The 22335-nt window shown below is 37.1% G+C and overlaps 1 protein-coding gene across 4 annotated transcripts in view; it reads right to left on the reverse strand.

The window, feature by feature from the left end:
• LOC150098782 (lymphoid-specific helicase-like) overlaps nt 1–22335 on the reverse strand; it is a 310277-nt gene that overhangs the window by 261912 nt on the left and 26030 nt on the right. For 2 of the 4 annotated variants that reach the window (XM_090404889.1, XM_090404890.1), the window contains 2 exons: nt 16020–16084; nt 6231–6372 (listed from right to left, as the gene is read on the reverse strand). In XM_090404889.1, coding sequence (XP_090261015.1) covers nt 6231–6348 — 118 coding nt within the window. In that variant the 5' untranslated portion in view covers nt 6349–6372; nt 16020–16084. The remainder of the gene's footprint in view (nt 1–6230; nt 6373–16019; nt 16085–22335) is intronic. The other 2 variants (XM_090404891.1, XM_090404888.1) reach the window with 1 other exon arrangement.

Raw genomic sequence — 22335 nt, forward strand, 5'->3', positions numbered from 1 at the left:
CCAATTAGGCAATAAGACTTGATGATATATCACCATATGTCTTAAGGGAACATTCAAAGGAGTCAGCATCAGCCTTGGCCTCTAATTAACAAGAATCTTGCAACAGAACAAGTCCCAAAGTGGAAGGAAGGCTTTTGTTCCACTTCACAAAAGTGGTGACAAGGCAACAAATCATAGGCTGATCTGTATATCTAGAGTTGCATTTAAGGCATTGGAGAGGTTGGTGAGAGATAGGATACAAAAGTGGGTTAATAACAATCATATCCTTTGTACATGTCAACATGAGTATGTTAAAGGGAGGTTGTGTTTTAACAACTTGCTTATGTAATAAGGCGATTAACATACTGAACAAGGGTGATGCATATACTTATATTTTGCAAAAGCTTCTGATAGACTGCAACGGTAACTAAACTGAAGCAGATGGGATTGGATGAAAGACCAGTGAGTTGCACAGGTGACTGGCTATCAGATAGGTATCAGCAATTTGTGTAGGGAAGGGGGGGGCAGGACCATCTCAAAAGAGGAAAGTCACTAGTAGCGTGCTACAGGGATCTGTTTTAGGACCATCATCATCATCAAATTCCTGCCATGTACCCTCAAAGGGTGTACAGGATATGACAGTACTACATGAAAAAAATTACATCATTACTAACTTCCTATCTACAATTTTCATCCAAATCAATCTGTTACTTGTCAAGACTCCAACATTATCATTATCAGATCTTATATTTCTATCGTCTAAGGCACTTTGTACCATATCAATCCACCTATATCTTGGTCTTCCTCTGGGTCGTTTTCCTGCCAACCTGGCAGAGAACACTTGTTTTGCTAATCTTTCCTCTCCCATTCTATTTAAGTGACCATACCATCTGAGATTAGCTCTGCTAACGCATTCCTGGATGCTGACAATGTCAAGTTCTTTCCTAATATCCTCATTTTTAATATGATATTGCCATTGATGCCATCTGTTCACGCCTCTAATCTTTCTCAGGAATCTCATATCTGCGGTCTCTAGTCTTTGGTCAAGTGTTTTACTTCTGACCCAGCTTTCAGATCCATAAGTTAAAATTGGTTTGAACACAGTCTTGTATACAGCTAATTTAGTGTTCCGACTAATTTCTTTCTTATTCCATATGAATTTATTCAATTGACTTCCCACGATACCAGCTTTGCTGATTCTGTTGTCTATTTCTATATTTAGTTTACCATCTTCAGTAAAAATTGTGCCTAAGTAGCTGAAATGTTTTACTTGTTCCACAGGTTCTCCATTCAAAACACAGTTGACATTTTCAATGATTCTGCCTATTTTCATTGTCTTTGTCTTTTTATTGCTGACCTTCATACCATATCTATTACAACAGCTATTCAATTTAGTCAGAGAATCTTGCAGACTTGTAGCGGATTTATTTAGAAGTATAACATCATCCGCATAAAGCAAAGAGCTGACATTAACATCTCCAATTTTGATATCAGGTTTAATACCACATTCCTTCATAATGTGATCCATATAGATAATGAATAACAGAGGGGATAATGTACATCCTCGTCTCACACCAGATTTAACATTAAACCATCTTCCTGTACTTCCTTCAATTCTAACTGCTGACTCACAACTCAAATAAAGACTAAGTATTGCTTGATATAATGCCCCATTGACACCATATAACTGCAGCGTATTGAATAGCTTCTCTCTTGGCACCTTGTCATATGTCTTTTCCAAATCGACAAAACTTAAATACAGATCTTTGTTATATTCCCATGCTTTCTCGACTATTTGTCGTAAAGTGAAGATCTGATCCTGACAGCCTCTATTTGGCCTGAATCCTGCTTGTTCTTCACCAAGCTTTTCTTCCACTATTCTTCTCAACCGTTTCTCAAGTATACTTGCATAGATCTTGCCAGGAACACTCAGTAGGGAAATACCTCTGTAATTCTCACATTCAGTTTTATTTCCCTTTTTATATATGGGTACTATGAGAGCTCTACTCCAATCATCGGGAATTCGTCCCTCTGTCCAGGCTTTCTGAACTATGCAGTGCAGCCACTGTAAGACTCTTATACCACCATACTTCAGCATTTCTGGTCGAATTTCATCTACTCCTGCTGCCTTTCCACATTTCAAGCCTTTGATGGCTTTTTCTACTTCAAGTATGGATATGTATTCCTGACTGCATGCCTGGTCAGTGTTTTTTTATCACTGTGCTGTCATCACTGCTTGTTTCATTTAGCAGTTTTTCAAAGTAATTACTCCATACTTCAAGGATATCTTTTTCTCCTGTTTTCATTTCACCTTTATCATCTCTAATTCCTTTTACAGCACTCTTTCCTCCATTCCTAAGCTTCTTCAACAACCTCCAGAATATTTTGCCACCTTCTTGATATTTATTTTCTATATTCTTGCCAAAGTCCTCCCATGACTTTTGTTTAGCTAGTTTTACACACTGTTTAGCTTTCTTACATTTGTCTCTGTATTCTGTAAGAGTAAAAGCTGACTTATTTGCCAGGAACTTTTGATATGCTTTCTTCTTTTCCTTCACTGCCTCTTTAACTGCCTGTGTCCACCAGGGAGTTCTGATTTTTTTTATCCTTGCACACAACCTCACCACATGCCTCTCTGGCAGAATCAATCAATGTTTCCTTCAGAGTTTGCCACTGAATCTCCAAGGTTTGATTCCTGTTCTCAAACTCTTTCATTTTCTTTTCAATAATATTTCTGTATTTTAGTCTACAGTTCACATCTGAGAGCTGCTCAACTTTTATTCACTTTAAAACTTTCTTACATGTTATTCTTTTCAATATGAAATTCAATTTTATCCTGCTCAAGACTAAATAGTGATCACTTCCAATTTCAAATCCTCTGTACACTCTGGTGTCCTGCACCAGAGAGAAAACATCACTATCAACAATAACATAGTCAATGAGACTTTTCTTATTCCTAGCCTCTTCTCTCCATGTGAATTTGTGCACATTTTTATGTTGGAACATGGTGTTAGTAATAACCAGTCCATGTCCTGAGCAGAAATCCAACAGATATTTGCCATTATTATTAGCTTTGCTCTTTTCTCCAAATTTTCCCAAAATATTTTTGTATGTCTCACAATCATTTCCTACTCTACTATTTAGATCCCCAACAAGGACCAACTTTTCCTTTTTCATTGTGTCAGTTGCTTTTTCTAAAGCCTCAAAAAATTCCTCCACTTCTACCTTAGTAGAACCTTCTGTGGGACCATAGGCACAAATAAGTCTCATTGTCCAGTTCCCCATTCTCATATTTGCCCACATTACTCTACTTGAGACTGACTGCCATTCAAGAAGATTAGCCTCGTATTTTGTGTTGAATACTATGGCTACTCCTTCTTTTCCTTGATTGTCATTGCCTGAATATAACATTTTGTATTTATTGCTCAGAAAGATCTCACCAGTTTTGGTCTTTTTTGTTTCAGTCACCCCTATTATGTCGATCTGGTACTTATCTAATTCCTCAGCTAACTCCATTTCTTTGCCATTCAGGCTTCTTACGTTGATAGTACCGATCTTTAACTCTGGTGATGTTGAGTTGGGGTTTGTTTTCAGATTTGTTCCAGTAGCTGACTTTTCGCTGTTCGCCCTGGTTCCCTGGCGAAAACAACGGGGGCCTTGTTTAACCGGGCGACGCCCCAGCCGGCATGAAATTTTGTCATGTTGTACCATCATTTTTTATTTTGGTTTAACCAATAAGAATACAATTTGGTCGGCTAAATCCCAAATTGCCAGCCCATCCTCGTTCGTTCAGTATCAAAGTAGATACCCAACAGGGTGCACCACGAGAAGGTGAGGATTGGACATTAGGTCAGAAGCCCTGGTCGGTTCTCCGCATTCCTTTAAAGGCTATGTGGAGGTCTCCTCTCAGTTATACAGCTTTGACCCTTAAGCAGACCATTGTTATTAAATGTGTATATTAATGATATCGGGATGGATTTAACTGGTGATGTACAACTGTTGCAGAGATGATGCAAAACTAAGGCAAGTGATGAGGAATCAAGCAGATGTTGTAGCCTTACAGGAGAATTTGATTTGAACAGAGTGTACGAGCAGTATGGAATTGTCAATTCAGTGTTGCAAAGCATAAGGTTCTTAATTTTGGCAGGGAACAAGCAATGCAAAGTACATGGATGGTCTGAAAAGTTCTCGGCCTCGACAATAGATGGCAACACTATCAGCACAATTTTTTTTTCCCATAAGCATCCATATGAAATTGCAAGTCACTCTATCAAGTAGTTTGTTCCATACAGCTGTCTGAAGCAAAAGTGTTGTCCATATCCCTTGAAATGGATAAAATTGAGTATCGTGCGATTATAAAATTCTTTGCAAAAGAAGGTTTAACACCAAAAGAAATTCATTCAAAGTTCATAAAAGTTTATGGACACTCTTCTCCTTTGTTTTCGAGAATTAAGAAATGAGCTGCCGAGTTTAAACATGGCTGTACCAGCCTTGAAGATCCATGTGAAGGTCATCCAAAAAGTGTAACAACACCAGAAATCATTGATCAAATGCACAATATGGTATTGGATGACCGGCGAGTCCAAGCGCGTGAAATTGCTGAGACCATAGGCATCTCAAAAGAATGTGTAGGATATATTTTGCATGAAGAATTGCAAATGCACAAGATGGGTGCCACGTTTGCTCACAGCAGATCATAAACGCACTTGCATGAAAATCTCTGAACAGTGCTTGGAGGTGTTTTAACAAGAATAAAACTGAGTGTTTTAACAAGAATAAAACTATGAATGAGACTGGAATTCACCATTACACACACCAGAATCCAAACAGTGGACAGAAGCTGGTTGTTCAGCACCAAAGAAGACAAAGTCGGTTCCATCAGCAGGAAAGGTCATGGCATCGGCATTTTGTTTATCAATTGTCTTGAAAAGGGTAAAACAATAACCGGGAAATATTATTCCGATCTTTTAACCAGACTAGACGAAAAAATTCATGAGAAAAGACCCGGTTTGCAGAAGACAAAAATCATCTTTCATTGGGAGAATGTACCTGCCCACAATGGTGTTTTGACAATGGGAAAATAAAGGGATCTGCACTATGAATTGTTGGAACATCCACCCTATTCCCCAAATTTGTCTCTCTCTGACTTCCCAAAACTAAAATTCTTCCTCGCTGGTGAGCATTTTTCTTAATCAAGAGGTGATTGCAGCTGTAGAAGGGTATTTTGCAGAGATCTTACTGAGAACCACTACAGGGACGGGATAAAGGTGCTGGAGCATCGCTGGATAAATGTATTAGTTTTAAGGGAGATTATGTTGAAAAATAAAAAGAATTTTGAAATTATAAATTTTTTTTTCCCGCCTGTTAGGCAGATAACCTTTCAGACCACCCTCGTATATACTTAGTAAGGATACTTAGAAGTTGAGGAGATAAGAGGCCTTGGAGTGGAGGCAGACAAGAATCTGAAGTTCAGAGGTCACAATGTACAAGTTGTGAAGACATCACATCAGATTATGGCAAAGATGCAGAGGACATTGACTTGCAGAAATAAAGAGATTCTGGTTCCAATGTAATGAGGCCTTGCTCAGGCCTCATATGGATTATTGTGCACATATTTGGTCTCCTGGTTTTCATGGTGTGAGGATATACTGGAAAAGTCCAGAGAAGACTGAGTAAAGTTGTAACTGGTCTTTGGAATGTGGGATTTGAGGACAGATTGAAGGTATACAGTTTGCAAAACCTTGTGAATAGGGGGAAGAGAGGGGATATGATTGAGACATTTAAGTTGATAAAGGGTTGTTACTAGGTTAATGTGGAAGAAATTTTTCATAAAATGGGAGAAGGGGGTAAAACAAGAGGACATACCAGGAAGGTGTATATGGAGGGTGTGAGTAAGGGCATAAAGATTTTTTGAATGGAGAATGGTTGGCAAGTGGAATGTAATGCCTGACATTGTAGTGAATGTAAAGACTTTGAACTCATCAAATGAGTGACTCAATGGAGGTCTGGTGTTAATAATAATATATAGGTCTCTGCTTTTAGTTTTGACATTCCAGCATAACTTTTATGGGCAACAATTTACTCCTCAATGTCTTCAATGATTACTGTTTAAGGCATAACAAAGATATGTAACACTACAGAAATATCAGATTTAATAAATGTTTATAGTTGGTTAATCCTTTATCTCATACCTACAGTATTATAATAAAGAAACTGTAGTAAAAGCTAATCTTGATAAATGAAAGAGTCACCTTTGTCTGTATCACAACAGATGCTATCTTCAAGACAATCAAGAGATATCCACATGTTGCCAGGAAGTTCCATATTTTGCAAGGCAATTTTGAGATTTGCTTCAATTTCACTATCCATGATATTTACTGTTGCTTTTGTTATCTGAAATTTTAATAATAACTTAACAGACATTTTTATGTTCCAATTACCAGTCCCCAAATTTTTTAACAAAAAAAAAAACATCACATAAAATATTGAATTGTTTTTTTGAAATGCAACAAATTCTTTTATAATGTTCCTAATTGAGGTGGAATATTAAACAATGCAATTCATTTACTTTTTTCAAACATTTAAAAAAAAACACACAAAAGCATGTACTTTTTTTTATGATCTTTTATGACACTGGGAAATTCATGCAGTGAGATTTGAATCCACAGAGTGTTTGAAGCAAAGCAAAGATCATACAATTGCAGCAGTTGGAGAGCATCTCTGCTTTCTCCAATCAACAGGCTCGAATCTTACTTAGGTATGATTGGTTGTCAATGAATTCAGGTGAATTTCATTACACAGTATGAGACCATCACCTACTTACTGAAGGCCTGAAGCGACTTGAAAAAGTTCCATGTTTGGTCGCACAGGGGCTCCAGATTATCTTTCAATTTTTAGTGGAACCTGTGGCATAGTAATTAAATAATAAAGTAATACGTAAAAATATCTTTAATTAGTAAAAGTAAAAAATGATATCTTTAATTAGTAAAAAGACAGATATTTCGTACTAAAATTAATAGTACATCTTCAGTGTCTGTAACAGTAATAGGAATGGAATACAAGCAAAACGTTCGGTGGATCACCTATTAAAATACAATTGTTACTGCGTGCTAGGAAATAATAGAAATAACAAATTTAATCTATTAAGATAAATGGTTTTTTACATAAGAGGTTTGTTATAATCAATAGAAGATGTACTATTAATTTTAGTATGAAATATCTTTCCTTTTACTAATTAAAGATATCATTGTGGTTTTTATGTGTTACTTTATTATTTAGATTATCTTTCATTTACAAATACTACTAATACACATCTTTTCTATTGAACTCTATGATTCAGATAATCTAATGCTTAGTCCACCTACATTACTAATATATAGAATGTTGATAGGATTTTAAACAACAGACAGTGTAATTCATTTAATTTTATTCAACGAATTTTCTTTTAAAACAATTATGTGCCATTTTTCACAAATTACTGTATTTTTCGGCTTATAAAATGCACCGTTGTATTGGATGCAACACATTTTTCATATCGAATTTTTTGAAATAAAATATTTCTTTGCAGCATAAGATGCACAAATTATGCATCAAATTTTTCATGTAAATATTAATTTTTTTATTTAAAATTTTAATACATGTATTATCCATTTATTTTCCCATGATATTTTCATTTTTGCACACATGCATAAATCATTTATCTTTATAAATCTAAAGCCCAATGATGGTGACACTGTAAAATTGATTGCTTTCTGTTGCCAATAATTTTGCTTGCTGAATAATCATTTTTGGAGATACGTAGCAACCCAATTTTCTTTGATCCATTATCCAAATTTTTAATTCATTTTCAAATTCTCACCATTTTCTAACTAAAAATTCACACATATGCCACAGTAATTAACTTTTTAATATGTAAATATTTCATCTTATCAGTACCGTTATTAAACAACAGGAATTACATAAAAAAAAAAAAACATTACTGTGCATTCTTACATTGGAATCCCTCTTGTATACAGTCGGGGTGCTTAAGGGTCAAAGCTGTATAACTGAGAGGAGACCTCCACATAGCCTTTAAAGGAATGCGGAGAACCGACCAGGGCTTCTGACCTAATGTCCAATCCTCACCTTCTCGTGGTGCACCCTGTTGGGTATCTACTTTGATACTGAACGAACGAGGATGGGCTGGCAATTTGGGATTTAGCCGACCAAATTGTATTCTTATTGGTTAAACCAAAATAAAAAATGATGGTACAACATGACAAAATTTCATGCCGGCTGGGGCGTCGCCCGGTTAAACAAGGCCCCCGTTGTTTTCGCCAGGGAACCAGGGCGAACAGCGAAAAGTCAGCTACTGGAACAAATCTGAAAACAAACCCCAACTCAACATCACCAGAGTTAAAGATCGGTACTATCAACGTAAGAAGCCTGAATGGCAAAGAAATGGAGTTAGCTGAGGAATTAGATAAGTACCAGATCGACATAATAGGGGTGACTGAAACAAAAAAGACCAAAACTGGTGAGATCTTTCTGAGCAATAAATACAAAATGTTATATTCAGGCAATGACAATCAAGGAAAAGAAGGAGTAGCCATAGTGTTCAACACAAAATACGAGGCTAATCTTCTTGAATGGCAGTCAGTCTCAAGTAGAGTAATGTGGGCAAATATGAGAATGGGGAACTGGACAATGAGACTTATTTGTGCCTATGGTCCCACAGAAGGTTCTACTAAGGTAGAAGTGGAGGAATTTTTTGAGGCTTTAGAAAAAGCAACTGACACAATGAAAAAGGAAAAGTTGGTCCTTGTTGGGGATCTAAATAGTAGAGTAGGAAATGATTGTGAGACATACAAAAATATTTTGGGAAAATTTGGAGAAAAGAGCAAAGCTAATAATAATGGCAAATATCTGTTGGATTTCTGCTCAGGACATGGACTGGTTATTACTAACACCATGTTCCAACATAAAAATGTGCACAAATTCACATGGAGAGAAGAGGCTAGAAATAAGAAAAGTCTCATTGACTATGTTATTGTTGATAGTGATGTTTTCTCTCTGGTGCAGGACACCAGAGTGTACAGAGGATTTGAAATTGGAAGTGATCACTATTTAGTCTTGAGCAGGATAAAATTGAATTTCATATTGAAAAGAATAACATGTAAGAAAGTTTTAAAGCGAATAAAAGTTGAGCAGCTCTCAGATGTGAACTGTAGACTAAAATACAGAAATATTATTGAAAAGAAAATGAAAGAGTTTGAGAACAGGAATCAAACCTTGGAGATTCAGTGGCAAACTCTGAAGGAAACATTGATTGATTCTGCCAGAGAGGCATGTGGTGAGGTTGTGTGCAAGGATAAAAAAATCAGAACTCTGTGGTGGACACAGGAAGTTAAAGAGGCAGTGAAGGAAAAGAAGAAAGCATATCAAAAGTTCCTGGCAAATAAGTCAGTTTTTACTCTTACAGAATACAGAGACAAATGTAAGAAAGCTAAACAGTGTGTAAAACTAGCTAAACAAAAGTCATGGGAGGACTTTGGCAAGAATATAGAAAATAAATATCAAGAAGGTGGCAAAATATTCTGGAGGTTGTTGAAGAAGCTTAGGAATGGAGGAAAGAGTGCTGTAAAAGGAATTAGAGATGATAAAGGTGAAATGAAAACAGGAGAAAAAGATATCCTTGAAGTATGGAGTAATTACTTTGAAAAACTGCTAAATGAAACAAGCAGTGATGACAGCACAGTGATAAAAAACACTGACCAGGCATGCAGTCAGGAATACATATCCATACTTGAAGTAGAAAAAGCCATCAAAGGCTTGAAATGTGGAAAGGCAGCAGGAGTAGATGATATTCGACCAGAAATGCTGAAGTATGGTGGTATAAGAGTCTTACAGTGGCTGCACTGCATAGTTCAGAAAGCCTGGACAGAGGGACGAATTCCCGATGATTGGAGTAGAGCTCTCATAGTACCCATATATAAAAAGGGAAATAAAACTGAATGTGAGAATTACAGAGGTATTTCACTACTGAGTGTTCCTGGCAAGATCTATGCAAGTATACTTGAGAAACGGTTGAGAAGAATTGTGGAAGAAAAGCTTGGTGAAGAACAAGCTGGATTCAGGCCAAATAGAGGCTGTCAGGATCAGATCTTCACTTTACGACAAATAGTCGAGAAAACATGGGAATATAACAAAGATCTGTATTTAAGTTTTGTCGATTTGGAGAAGGCATATGACAAGGTGCCAAGAGAGAAGCTATTCAATACGCTGCAGTTATATGGTGTCAATGGGGCATTATATCAAGCAATACTTAGTCTTTATTTGAGTTGTGAGTCAGCAGTTAGAATTGAAGGAAGTACAGGAAGATGGTTTAATGTTAAATCTGGTGTGAGACAAGGATGTACATTATCCCCTCTGTTATTCATTATCTATATGGATCACATTATGAAGGAATGTGGTATTAAACCTGATATCAAAATTGGAGATGTTAATGTCAGCTCTTTGCTTTATGCGGATGATGTTATACTTCTAAATAAATCCGCTACAAGTCTGCAAGATTCTCTGACTAAATTGAATAGCTGTTGTAATAGATATGGTATGAAGGTCAGCATTAAAAAGACAAAGACAATGAAAATAGGCAGAATCATTGAAAATGTCAACTGTGTTGTGAATGGAGAACCTGTGGAACAAGTAAAACATTTCAGTTACTTAGGCACAATTTTTACTGAAGATGGTAAACTAAATATAGAAATAGACAACAGAATCAGCAAAGCTGGTATCGTGGGAAGTCAATTGAATAAATTCATATGGAATAAGAAAGAAATTAGTCGGAACACTAAATTAGCTGTATACAAGACTGTGTTCAAACCAATTTTAACTTATGGATCTGAGAGCTGGGTCAGAAGTAAAACACTTGACCAAAGACTAGAGACCGCAGATATGAGAGTCCTGAGAAAGATTAGAGGCGTGAACAGATGGCATCAATGGCAATATCATATTAAAAATGAGGATATTAGGAAAGAACTTGACATTGTCAGCATCCAGGAATGCGTTAGCAGAGCTAATCTCAGATGGTATGGTCACTTAAATAGAATGGGAGAGGAAAGATTAGCAAAACAAGTGTTCTCTGCCAGGTTGGCAGGAAAACGACCCAGAGGAAGACCAAGATATAGGTGGATTGATACGGTACAAAGTGCCTTAGACGATAGAAATATAAGATCTGATAATGTTGGAGTCTTGACAAGTAACAGACTGATCTGGAGGAAAATTGTAGATAGGAAGTTAGTAATGATGTAATTTTTTCATGTAGTACTGTCATATCCTGTACACCCCTTGAGGGTACATGGCAGGAATTTGATGATGATGATGATGATTGTATACAGTCGATTGTTTAAGGATTAAAAACAATTGGGCTATAATTAAATTAAACTAAAATATAACTGATAAATTTATTTTATACAATTGAGGATAACAATTTCCCAGACTTTTGGAATGGTGAGACAGTCGTTCCAGTTAAGATTTGGTCTATGATGTACGGCTTCAGCACTTTCTTTATACAAACGCTCATGTTTATATATGGATCTATGTAGCAGCTTGGTGTTTTGCCATTGGATCCTGTGGTTCCAACTGTTGGTAAGAGTTTGTCTTTTGTAGAAGGTAATAAATTCTGAATTTGGCTGACTGGTTTATAGGCAGCAGTGAGTTTATATTTCTCCAAAAGACAAACTCTCAGCAATGATGCTACCTGGCATATATGAAGTGTGACATGTTCTTGTTCAATTCCATTTGATGATGGAATTGAACAAGATCAAAGCAGTTCAAGACAAACAAATTCAGCATATATTCAATGGCTCAAGCCAAAAACCCAAGCTTCTCACTCAGTTTACACTACAGCATGTGACAAATGTAAACATAACATAAAAAATAAATAAAAAAAAAATCCAAACAGACTTCATAAGGATCAAATGAAAAAAAGCTAGTCTCCTGCTCAAATGGCAGTCAAGCCTTCTGGTCATTCACTGAGACTAATGGATGCAATTTCTGCTCTCACTTCCTAATGGTACAATAGTAACATCACCTTAAGATATGCCAGATGTCTGATCTTTTGCCAAAAGACTATCAGATAAACACTCAATAGTCTTGATGTAAAAAATCCTCTGATCTGGAAGATATCCCTTCAATTGTGATCCAAGCACTTGCTCCTATAAAATAACTGGAATTATTCTTGGTAGAATGAAGGCCTTTATTTCCAATTTCATTCAAAAGCTATAGCACTCATTCAATGTATACCCAACAGCATAAAAGCAAGCAAGACTTTATCAGCCTATTCCTAAAAAAAGGAGATAAAAATCAGCAATGGCCGACTTTTATTCCATTATTGCTCTCACCCATAAATACTCTTGAAAATAATGGAAAGGTTATTCTTGACCAACTACTTCATTACCTGGAGTAATGAAGTAGTTGGTCAAGAATCACGAAATAACCAATATGAATTCAGGCATTCTTGTTCATCTCTCATCTTAGGCAGATTGCTCAGTTAACCTTACCTGCCTTTGGACAGAAGCCATGGAAAAGTTTGGAGACTCTCACACACAGTCACTCATGATACTTCCAGGACACATAATTGAGTTTGGCATTGCAGCTGCTTCTAACCAAGTACAATCTTCATCGTCATCATCATCATCATCAAATTCCTAACATGTACCCTCAAGGGGTGTACAGGATACAATAATACTACATGAAAAACTTATAGCATTGAAGTACATTCTTAAGTACAATCTTAGGGTCTCCTTTTTGCTCTTTGTGAGTGGATTGTAATCCTCTCTAGTCATCTTGGTATTGGACATACCAGTCATGACTGGTGTGTCATGGAAGATCTGGCTCTCATCAGATTTTAACAATAATGCTAGAGTACTCCAGGGTTCTGTGCATTAACCTCCACTCTTCCACCTACACAATTACCCTTTTTTCCCTAACTTCAAATCCTATTCAGTTGGCTGACATTACACTCCATTCACAAAACTTTGTAGTTTGCAAATACTTCAATCTTCAAGATCTTCTACAAGCAATACCTTAAACATCAATCTCCTTACTATTATTATTATTATTATTTATATGGGCACCCCATAGAGTCAAAATACTCATCGCGAGAGTGGTGCTATAACGAGGGCATGGCAAAAGAAGCGTCTGCCATGGGCGCAACTAGGTTTGGGGTACAAAACGTAAAAATGTAAAAAATAAATAAATAGATATAAAAGTCCGCTATTTTATATTGTATTTTAAAATTTCGGCAATACACTGCTTTAGACACACAAATTCTGCAACACACTGCAACTTATTTTGATGGGGTTAATAGTAAGTATTTAACATATTGCATTTAGTAAAATTTAACTTGTTACATTTAAATTTTTCAAAATTTTTGTCATTTGTGGGTTACGGGGCGCAAGTTAGACATTTGCCACAGGCGATTCACACCATCGTTACTGTACTGTGTGGGAGACCCACTCTATCCATTAACACAATGCCTATTATACATCTCCTTAAACATATTCACTGTTGGGGCACTCACAACCAATGGCAATCCATTCCACTCATTCACCACTCTCCAAGTAAAGAATCTAGTTCCGCCCTTACTAACCATATTCTTAGACAACTTCCAAGTGTGCCCTCTTGTTTCCCCCCACCACCACCACAACCCTGCTTCCCAAGTATTGAAAAATTTCTTCTGAATCCCTTTCTGTGTCAATCTTACAGAAACCCAAAATTGTCTGAGCAGCAGACTGCCCCCCCCCCAAAAATTGGGTCTGCTGCTCAGACAATTTTCTTCCATTTATTTCTATCTTGTCCCTCCTTTTCAATCCAACTTCTTCCATTTTCCTTTTGATAATTTCCCACCATCTTTTCCTTGGTCTTCCTTTTCTTCTCTTACCCTTCTTTCATTGTTGTGACTCTGTGAATTGGGTAGTCCAGTCTTCTCCATATATGGCCAGCCCACCTCAATCTACTTCCTCTCACTTTGTCGCTAATTTTTTCTACCCCCCCCCCATCTCCTTCCTCATATCTTTGTTCCTCCTATGCATTTTCCTTGATGTTCCATTTATTCATCTTAGTATTTTCCTCTCTGTTTTTTTCCAATTGTTCCTCTTGAATTCTCTTTATTGCCCACGTCTCTACTTCATACAAGGTCGGTCAAATGCCTGATTGATATATACTTGTTTTTACTTTTTTCAGTGAATTTTTGTCACATATCACTCCTGACATCTCCTTCCATTTAGTCTAACTAGCCCTAATTCTTTCTCTGACTGCCAAGTTACATGTGCCTTCCCTCTCTATGGTTGATCTCAGATACCTAAAATGGTCAACTTCTTTCAACATATCACCTTCTCTATCCTTTATACTAATTTCTTCATGTTCTTCCCTCTTACTGACCATTACTTCAGTTTTCTTAGTATTTATCTTTAGACCTGCATCTTCCAAGGTATTTTGCCACTCTATAAAACTCTTTTGGACCCCTTCTACAGTTTCACCTGTGATAGCCAAGTCATCTGCAAATAATACATTCCATGGTGTATTTTTGGCTACTCCTTCACTGAATATATACAAAATAATCAAAAATAGAAACAGGCTCGGTGCTGACCCTTGACGCAAGCCCACTTTGATGTTGAAAAATTCTGTTGTTCCAATGCTCATTTTTACTGCTGTCTCGGTTTTTTTGTACAATGCTTTTATGATCCTTGCTAATTTTTCTGTTACACCCTTCCTTCTGAGGGCCCATTAGATTAGGTCCCTTGGTATTCTGTCTTTTTCAGGTCTACAAAGATATGGATAATCTCATTATTTTTCTACTTTTGTTGTAGTTGTCTCATCATATAGATTGCATCTGTTGTTCCTTTCAAGGCATAGGGCTAACCATCTTATCCTAGAGTTACGGTTGCGAAGTCCAAGAATACTTGGAAAGGTCATCGGCGCTTAAGTGCATGTTAGGACCACTGATAGGTGTATAAATGCCATTTTCTTCCTGACAGGTGATCTCGTTTCCTTCCAGGGATTAATTTCTTTCTAGAAGTAAATTAATCCTTGCAAATAGTTTCTCACACAAGAAGATATTTTAGCAAAATATAAAAGAAAAGGTAGCCTAAGGTCTGCTTTGTTATCTTACACAATATAATCTTTCTCCCTTTCAATACATTTTTGCCCCTACATAACAAATTTTAAAAAGTAGTGGAAGCCAACCCCTTAACATTGTTTTTCAAAATATAAGTGAAAGTTCAGTTACGGTATGCAAATATATAAAGATATCAATGGTGCTGAAGATGGTTATGCAAAGTGATGAGCTATGAAAATTTTAACAAAGGGCTCGAATCGTCGAGAAAAAAAAAAAAAAAAGTCGTATTTCATACAAAAACTTTTATTAATACAACTTGTGTACAAATGCCAATCAAAAAGTATGAGGGGGACAATCAACCTGTAAAAGCTATCATTTTTAAACAAATATTTCATGATCTAAACATGAATATTTGCACACAATCATCTGTGTTAATTTATCTTACATAAGAAAAACATTTTTTAACTATCAAAATATAATAAGAATAAAATCTTTTATAATTGCACATATGCAATAGTCTGCATTTTTTATAAACAAAATAAATGTTTTGTTTGCGATAAAGTTTTTATGACAAACAATCTATAAATAATAAATAAATATTATCTAAATACAATAATATTGAAATACGTTATATTTCTCTTTTGTTTTTATACTTCAAGTGATAATCAATGGTACCAATCAAGGGGCATTATTTTATAATCCTATTTATTTATATGTGATTATCAAAACTGAATTCTTATTTGTAAAATGGTAGTAACAGTAACTATAATATTTTATTTAATAAAATCACTTTCAAGACGACAAGACGATTTTACATGAAAAAAAAAAAAAAAAAAAACCTCTCTGTCTGATGCACATTTACCCAGAAAAAACTGATTCCTTTATAGGTTAACATTTACAAACAATTACTTTAAGAAAATACTTATGACAACAGCTGTCACACCTTATTTCATTCCTCCTTCACGTCTTGTGTTCTTCTAGGAGGATCTATAGCCGAGCGATGATTTTCTAGAAAAGATTTGACATAGGGATTTGGATTAAATTCATTCAAGGGTTTCCCATTTTATACAATATTGTCATTAAATCTAAAATATGTTTTATAGTGAGAGAAGATCTCTTCATCGTTATATTATTCATCACACTAAAAGCTTGTTTGGCTTCAGCGCTGCAAACTGCAATTGTTGCCATAATCACTTTGGCTTTTTTCACCATGCTGGGAATTTCGTTTTGTAACTTTCCAGTCAAAGCCGTTTCCACTAAATCTCTAAACTCGTTAATTTTAATTTCGTATTTCAAAATAAAATTTAAAGATCTTATTCTCTTTTCTCCTTCTAACCATGGACACGTAACTTCTTCCATATTCCATGTTTCAAGATAACATACATTTAAAATGTTTTTCAGTTCTTCATCTTCCAAATCCTCATGATTTTCATTTTTAAGTTTAAAATTACTTTGCTGCATTAATCTATCCTTTAAAGACATTATAAGAGAGTTTAATAATGCTTCTCACAGTAGTTTGTGAAATCTGATTTTGCTTTCAATTGCTATTCCTTCAAATTCTTTTGATTTTAACATGGTATCAATTTTAGATTCATAAGAACCTACAGAATTTTTAAAATCATTAATTGTTCGCATGATTAAGGAGTTAGCCCTTATAATACTTATATTGAGACTGTAGGGCTTCTGACAGATATGATAATTATTATCAAGATGATAACAGGTCTACGGAATGAACCTTATGAAAACAGGTTGAAGATTTGTGGGTTGCAGAAATTGGTTGATAGGCGGAAAAGGGGAGATATGATTGAGACATACACATTGCTAAAGGGTTTCTATAGGATTAATTCAGAGGATATTTTTGAGAACAGGACTGGTGGTGGGAGGACTAGGGGACATCCATGGAAGCTGGGCAAGAGTGTTAGAGTTGGGTTTCTTACTTTTAGAGTGGTGAATGAGTGGAATAAGCTGCCAGAGTCAGTTATGGGTGCTATGACGGTGAATGAGTTCAAGGCAAAGTATGATAGATACTGTGTGAATGTCGAATAGTTGAATGGACATGATGTTTAGGGCCTCCCTCGATGAGTCTAAGGACTCCTTGGAGTCGCCCGTAATAATAATAATAATAATAACTATTATTATTATTATTATTCAGGCCTCCATGGAGTCAAAAGACTCATCGTGGGAGGTCCTTTCTAAGAAACACAAGTCTATCAAGACTCATCGAGGGGAGGTCCCTCCTCGGAAACACAAAGTCTGTCATACCACTCCTTAAATGCATTGACCGTTCTTGCCCTCACCATTCCATGGTTCAACCACCCTCCTTGCAAAGAAACCACTCCTCACCCTTTTTCTCACAGTTTCCTTTCGTAACTTCCAGGGATGGCCCCTTGTCATGACTCCTTCCCACTGTTCAACCAATCGAAAGAACTCCCCAGTGTCAACCCTGTAACCACTTCTCAACAGTTTAAAAGTCTCAATCATATCAGCTCTCCTTCTTCTATCCACCAAACTCTGCAGTCCACACTCCCTCAGGCGATCCTCATAACTAACACTGTACAGTCCTGACACCATCTTTGTTATCCACCTTTGTACCCTTTCCACAGTTAATTTATCCCCTTCAAATCCTGGGGAACCAGATCTGAGAACAATGGTCTAAGTGTGGTCTGATCAGAGTCTTATACAACGGAATGATAACCATTTTATCTCTGCAGGTCAGTATCCTTCTCATTATAGCAGCAATCCTCTGTGTTACCTTCACCACCTTTGCAATATGTCCCTTAAATTTCAGGTTTCTATCAATCATCAACCCCAGATCTCGTCTCCCCCTACTTCCTCCAGTTTAACTACTCCCATACAGTATGCAGCATCCTATCGATGTGTCCCAAACCTCAAGACCTTACATTTTGTTGCATTAAACTGACACCCCCCCATTCATTTGCCCATATATCTAGCTAATTCAAATCCTCTTGCATGGCTACCATATCTGCACTATTACTAATAACTCTTCCCAGCTTCGCATCATCTGCAAGCAACTGAATATCCCTTTGCAATCCACGGACAATGTTACTGATATAAAGGTTAAACAATATAGGTCCCAGTACTGAGCCCTGTGGAACCCCACTTGTAACCTTCAGCCTCTTTGATATTGCTATACCATACACAACTCTCTGATACCTATCGGGCAGCCAATCCTGAATCTAGTTGACCAATCTGACATCCAGACCCATGTGCTGCAACTTGAATATCAGCTTATCATGTGGCATCCTGTCAAATGCCTTTGCTAAGTCTAGGAAAATGGCAGTATATGCCTTTCCCTCATCTAATGCTCTTGTAACTTTATCATAAAAGGCTAGCATATTGCTAAAACAAGAGTGCCCCTTCACAAATCCACGTTGACTCTCACAGATAACATTACCTTCATCTGCCCAATGCTGTATACTGTCCCGCACTATTTTCTCCAAGATCTTACTAACTACGGATGACACACAAACTGGCCTGTAATTAGACACTTCCAGTCTGCTACCACCCTTATGCAATGGCACTATCTTACCTTCCTTGGAACTTGGAATGTGCTAAGGAACTGACCACTGTCAGTTCCTTAGCACATTCTCTCAAAACTCATGGTGAAATACCATCCAGTCCCACAGCTTTACTAACATCCAGAGTACTCAGTATGTGGAACACACTCTCCTCCTGCACCTCTAAACCTCGAACCTGCACTTTCCCTCTAGTATTCAAATTGACTCCTCCAGGATGAAATACTCCAATAAAGTGTTCATTGAACAATTCCACATGTCCTCTGCATCCGTCACTCTATTCCCATTTTTATCCCACAATGTCATTCTTCCACAGTCATTTCTCTTCCTACTGGCCACATACCTAAAAAATTCCCTAGGATTTTACTTGGATCTAAGGGCCAATCTTTTCTCATATTCCAGTTTCGCCTTTCTTATCGTACTAGTCACTCTCCTGTGTCTTATATTCTTCATGCATCTTCTCTTCACCTGTCTCCTTATATCTCTTCCATAGCCTCTTTTTCGCATGCAGTTCCTGTTTAATATTGTTTGTCATCCACTTTACTCCAAATTGTGTCCTCTTCTTCACTCGTGGAATACAGCTTACCACTGCTGCTAAAAAATATTCCTTCACAATTTCCCAAGCACTAATGATATCCTGGCATTCCAATTCCTCCATCCATGAAACTTCCCCAAGTTGACGTCTAAGACTATTATAATCACCTGCTTTATAATTCCACATATGTTCCCTTCTCTTTGATACTCCTGCATGTCTATTCATTTTCCAAGTCAAAACCATATGGTCACTCTCTCTCCAACTGGTGGGAGAGATGTCATCTCAGTTATTATCAACTATTATCAACTGCTATAACCAAATCCAAAACTCTTGAACCTCTTGTTCCCTCTGTTACATGTTGCCTAAGACATTTGTCCCTAAAGAATTCTAGAAATTCCATTCCCTTATTGCTACATGCATCTTCCTCTCCCCAATTTATACTGCTGTAGTTAAAATCTCCCATAACATTCATTCTTCTTGCACTTGCCATGCTCAACTGACTCAACATCTCCTGGTCCCCACCCTCTATGCTCCTTGGTCTGTAGTAACACCGCACTAAATATCCTGTCTAGCCCATCTCCACGTCACACCATATGCTTTCAAAATCATTAGTGTCACATCTTTCCAAAGCTTCCACTCTTAGGGCATAGGTTGTTACTTATCATAAGCAGTACTCCACCACTACACTTTCCCTTCCTATCCTGCCAAAAAATGCTGTACCCAGCAACTTCTATTCCTATTATTATATCCTCTTCTGTCAACCACGTCTTGGTGATCCCAATAATCTTTGGCCAAGCTGATGCTATCAGTGCCACCAATTCCTCTCCCTTATTCCGAATACTCCTGGCATTAGTATAAAGCATAAAAATGCCATTGTTTCTATACCCAGCATTATCCCCTCTAGACTCCACTGGGCTCAGCGTTACCTGATGTCGTCCCCCTTCTCCCAAGTACCCATTCCCATGAGAGGCCACCCCTGCTACCATCCACACTGGGACACATAGACTCGTTCAGAACAGCAATCTCTCCAGATGCCTACGTCCTTCCTCATTCAAATGCAAGCGGTCTCTTGCATACAATTCCTCTCTGCTCTCAAACGCACTCCAAGCATCCACATATTCCAATCCCCTCTTCTGACACATTCTCACTATTATGCCATTCAATATAACCGCTCTTCTGCTCAGCTCGCCACTATCATATCTAGGCAACACACACACACAATCTTTCCTCTCTGTGTCTTCTTTCATACAACCTCAAGCAAGAATCTCATCTCTCTCACTGCCCTATTTACATCACCACTCAAGTCATTTGTTCCCACCATCATAATCATCTCATCCACCCTTTCACCTCTCTTAACTGCCATAGCCCACACTTCCTATCGTTCCTCCTGGCAAACACTCCTCACGCATCCTATCTTGAACACCACGGATCATTGAATCCCCATACATTACACCTCTTACTACCCTATTCCTTGATTGCTCACATGAATCCCTCACTCTCTCTCCTGTAACAGTTTCTCTCTGTGCTCCCCTACTTACCTGCCTTCACTCTATCCCTAGTCCCTGTGCTCCCTTGCATTCCTCTCATTCCCTCTCTTCCACTTATCCTATTCTGACCTCTTCTATCATTCATACAACTCTCCCTCATTCCCTCTCTTCTACTGTTCCTATTCTCTCCTCTTCTATCACTCCCATAACTCTCTCATTCCCTCTTATACTGTTCCTATTCTCTCTTCTTCTATCATTCCCATAACTCTCTCTCATTCCCTCTCCTCTACTATTGTTCCAATTCTCTCATTCCCATAACTCTCTCACTGCTCCTCTGATTCGCCTTGCATTCGTCTCTTCCATTCGCCTAATTTCATCTTTCACAGTTCTCATCTCATTCCCCAGACATTCCACCTGTTGTTTTAGCTCATCTATCTCTCTCTGTAAGTCAGCCACTCTTGTTTGCCATTTATCCTCCCAATTAAGACTATCTCCTAAAACTTCAGAATCATTCGACCTTTCCATACTCCCCACTCTTATTTTATTCATACTTCTCTCGCCCTCTATCATACCAGTCATCTCTCTACGTGGAGAATCCCCCGTCTCTGACTCAACGAGGTCAGTTATGGTCATTTCTAAATCACCAAGTTCCTCCCATTGCCTACATTTCGCACACATACGTTTTCCCCCTTCTCTCTCCCCTGCCACATATACAATCATCGGGGCTATTCCAATCAAAGGGCGCAATGTACCGTCATTCTTCCAATTGCGCTACATTAAAGAAAATACACTGAAAGAAATGTTACAATGTGATTATTAGCATACTAATTAAAAAAAAAAAAAAAGGAAGATTTCTAGTGATATCTCACTCAACTCAAAATCATAACTAATAGGTCCTGCATGCTACAAAATTCTGTATGATATCGCGCAAAATGGAGTCCTTAAATGGGGGGGGGGGACTTGGCGATATGCCATTTGCAATTTTAACTGCCGCTGTCGCCATTATTCAAAATAGTGTTGCTAATTAGTGTCAAAAAATAAACGCTAATAAGTATTAGGGAGTATAACTATAAGAAAAAGTCAAACAATTACAAACAGAACATTTAAGTATACTAGATATAAATAAATAAATAAAATGAAATAACTAAATAATGAAAACTTATCCTTCGTCTTGTCTTCCACCGTTATGCATTCGATTCCGACCCCGTCTTCTCGGTAACCAAAATACACAATATAATAATTCCCGTAGGATATCAATTGTTAATGCTAGATCTTTTAAAAATTCCAAATTGAGAAGTCAGTTTAAAAAGCCCTTATATTTATCGTTCGATGCAAAATGCTTGCATAAAGCTGGGTAATTTCTCCACACAACAAGAGCTGTTCGTAAACTGCAAGCTGCCCATCGTGGTTCCAAACACACAGAAGATCTTTAAAATTTCAGTACTGAGGTCTCTTGCAATCGTATATAATTCTCATTGATTTTTTGGTGATTGATGATAAAAAGCATATAATTTATCCATAAATATTTCAAAATGATTGATTTTTTTTAATGTTTTTTATCAAATCGTCTAATGCTAATTGTAAATGATGAGCTATGCAATGCCAAATCATAATGTTGGGAAATTTTTGTAGAAGTTTGATTGCAACACCTGACTTGTTTCCTAACATTACACTAGCTCCATCAGAACAAAATGCAATGAG

The sequence above is a fragment of the Typopeltis vanoorti genome, chromosome 15, assembly GCF_054136105.1.
Source record: "Typopeltis vanoorti isolate ZY-2024b chromosome 15, IOZ_Tvanoo_1.0, whole genome shotgun sequence".
NCBI lineage: Eukaryota > Metazoa > Arthropoda > Arachnida > Uropygi > Thelyphonidae > Typopeltis > Typopeltis vanoorti.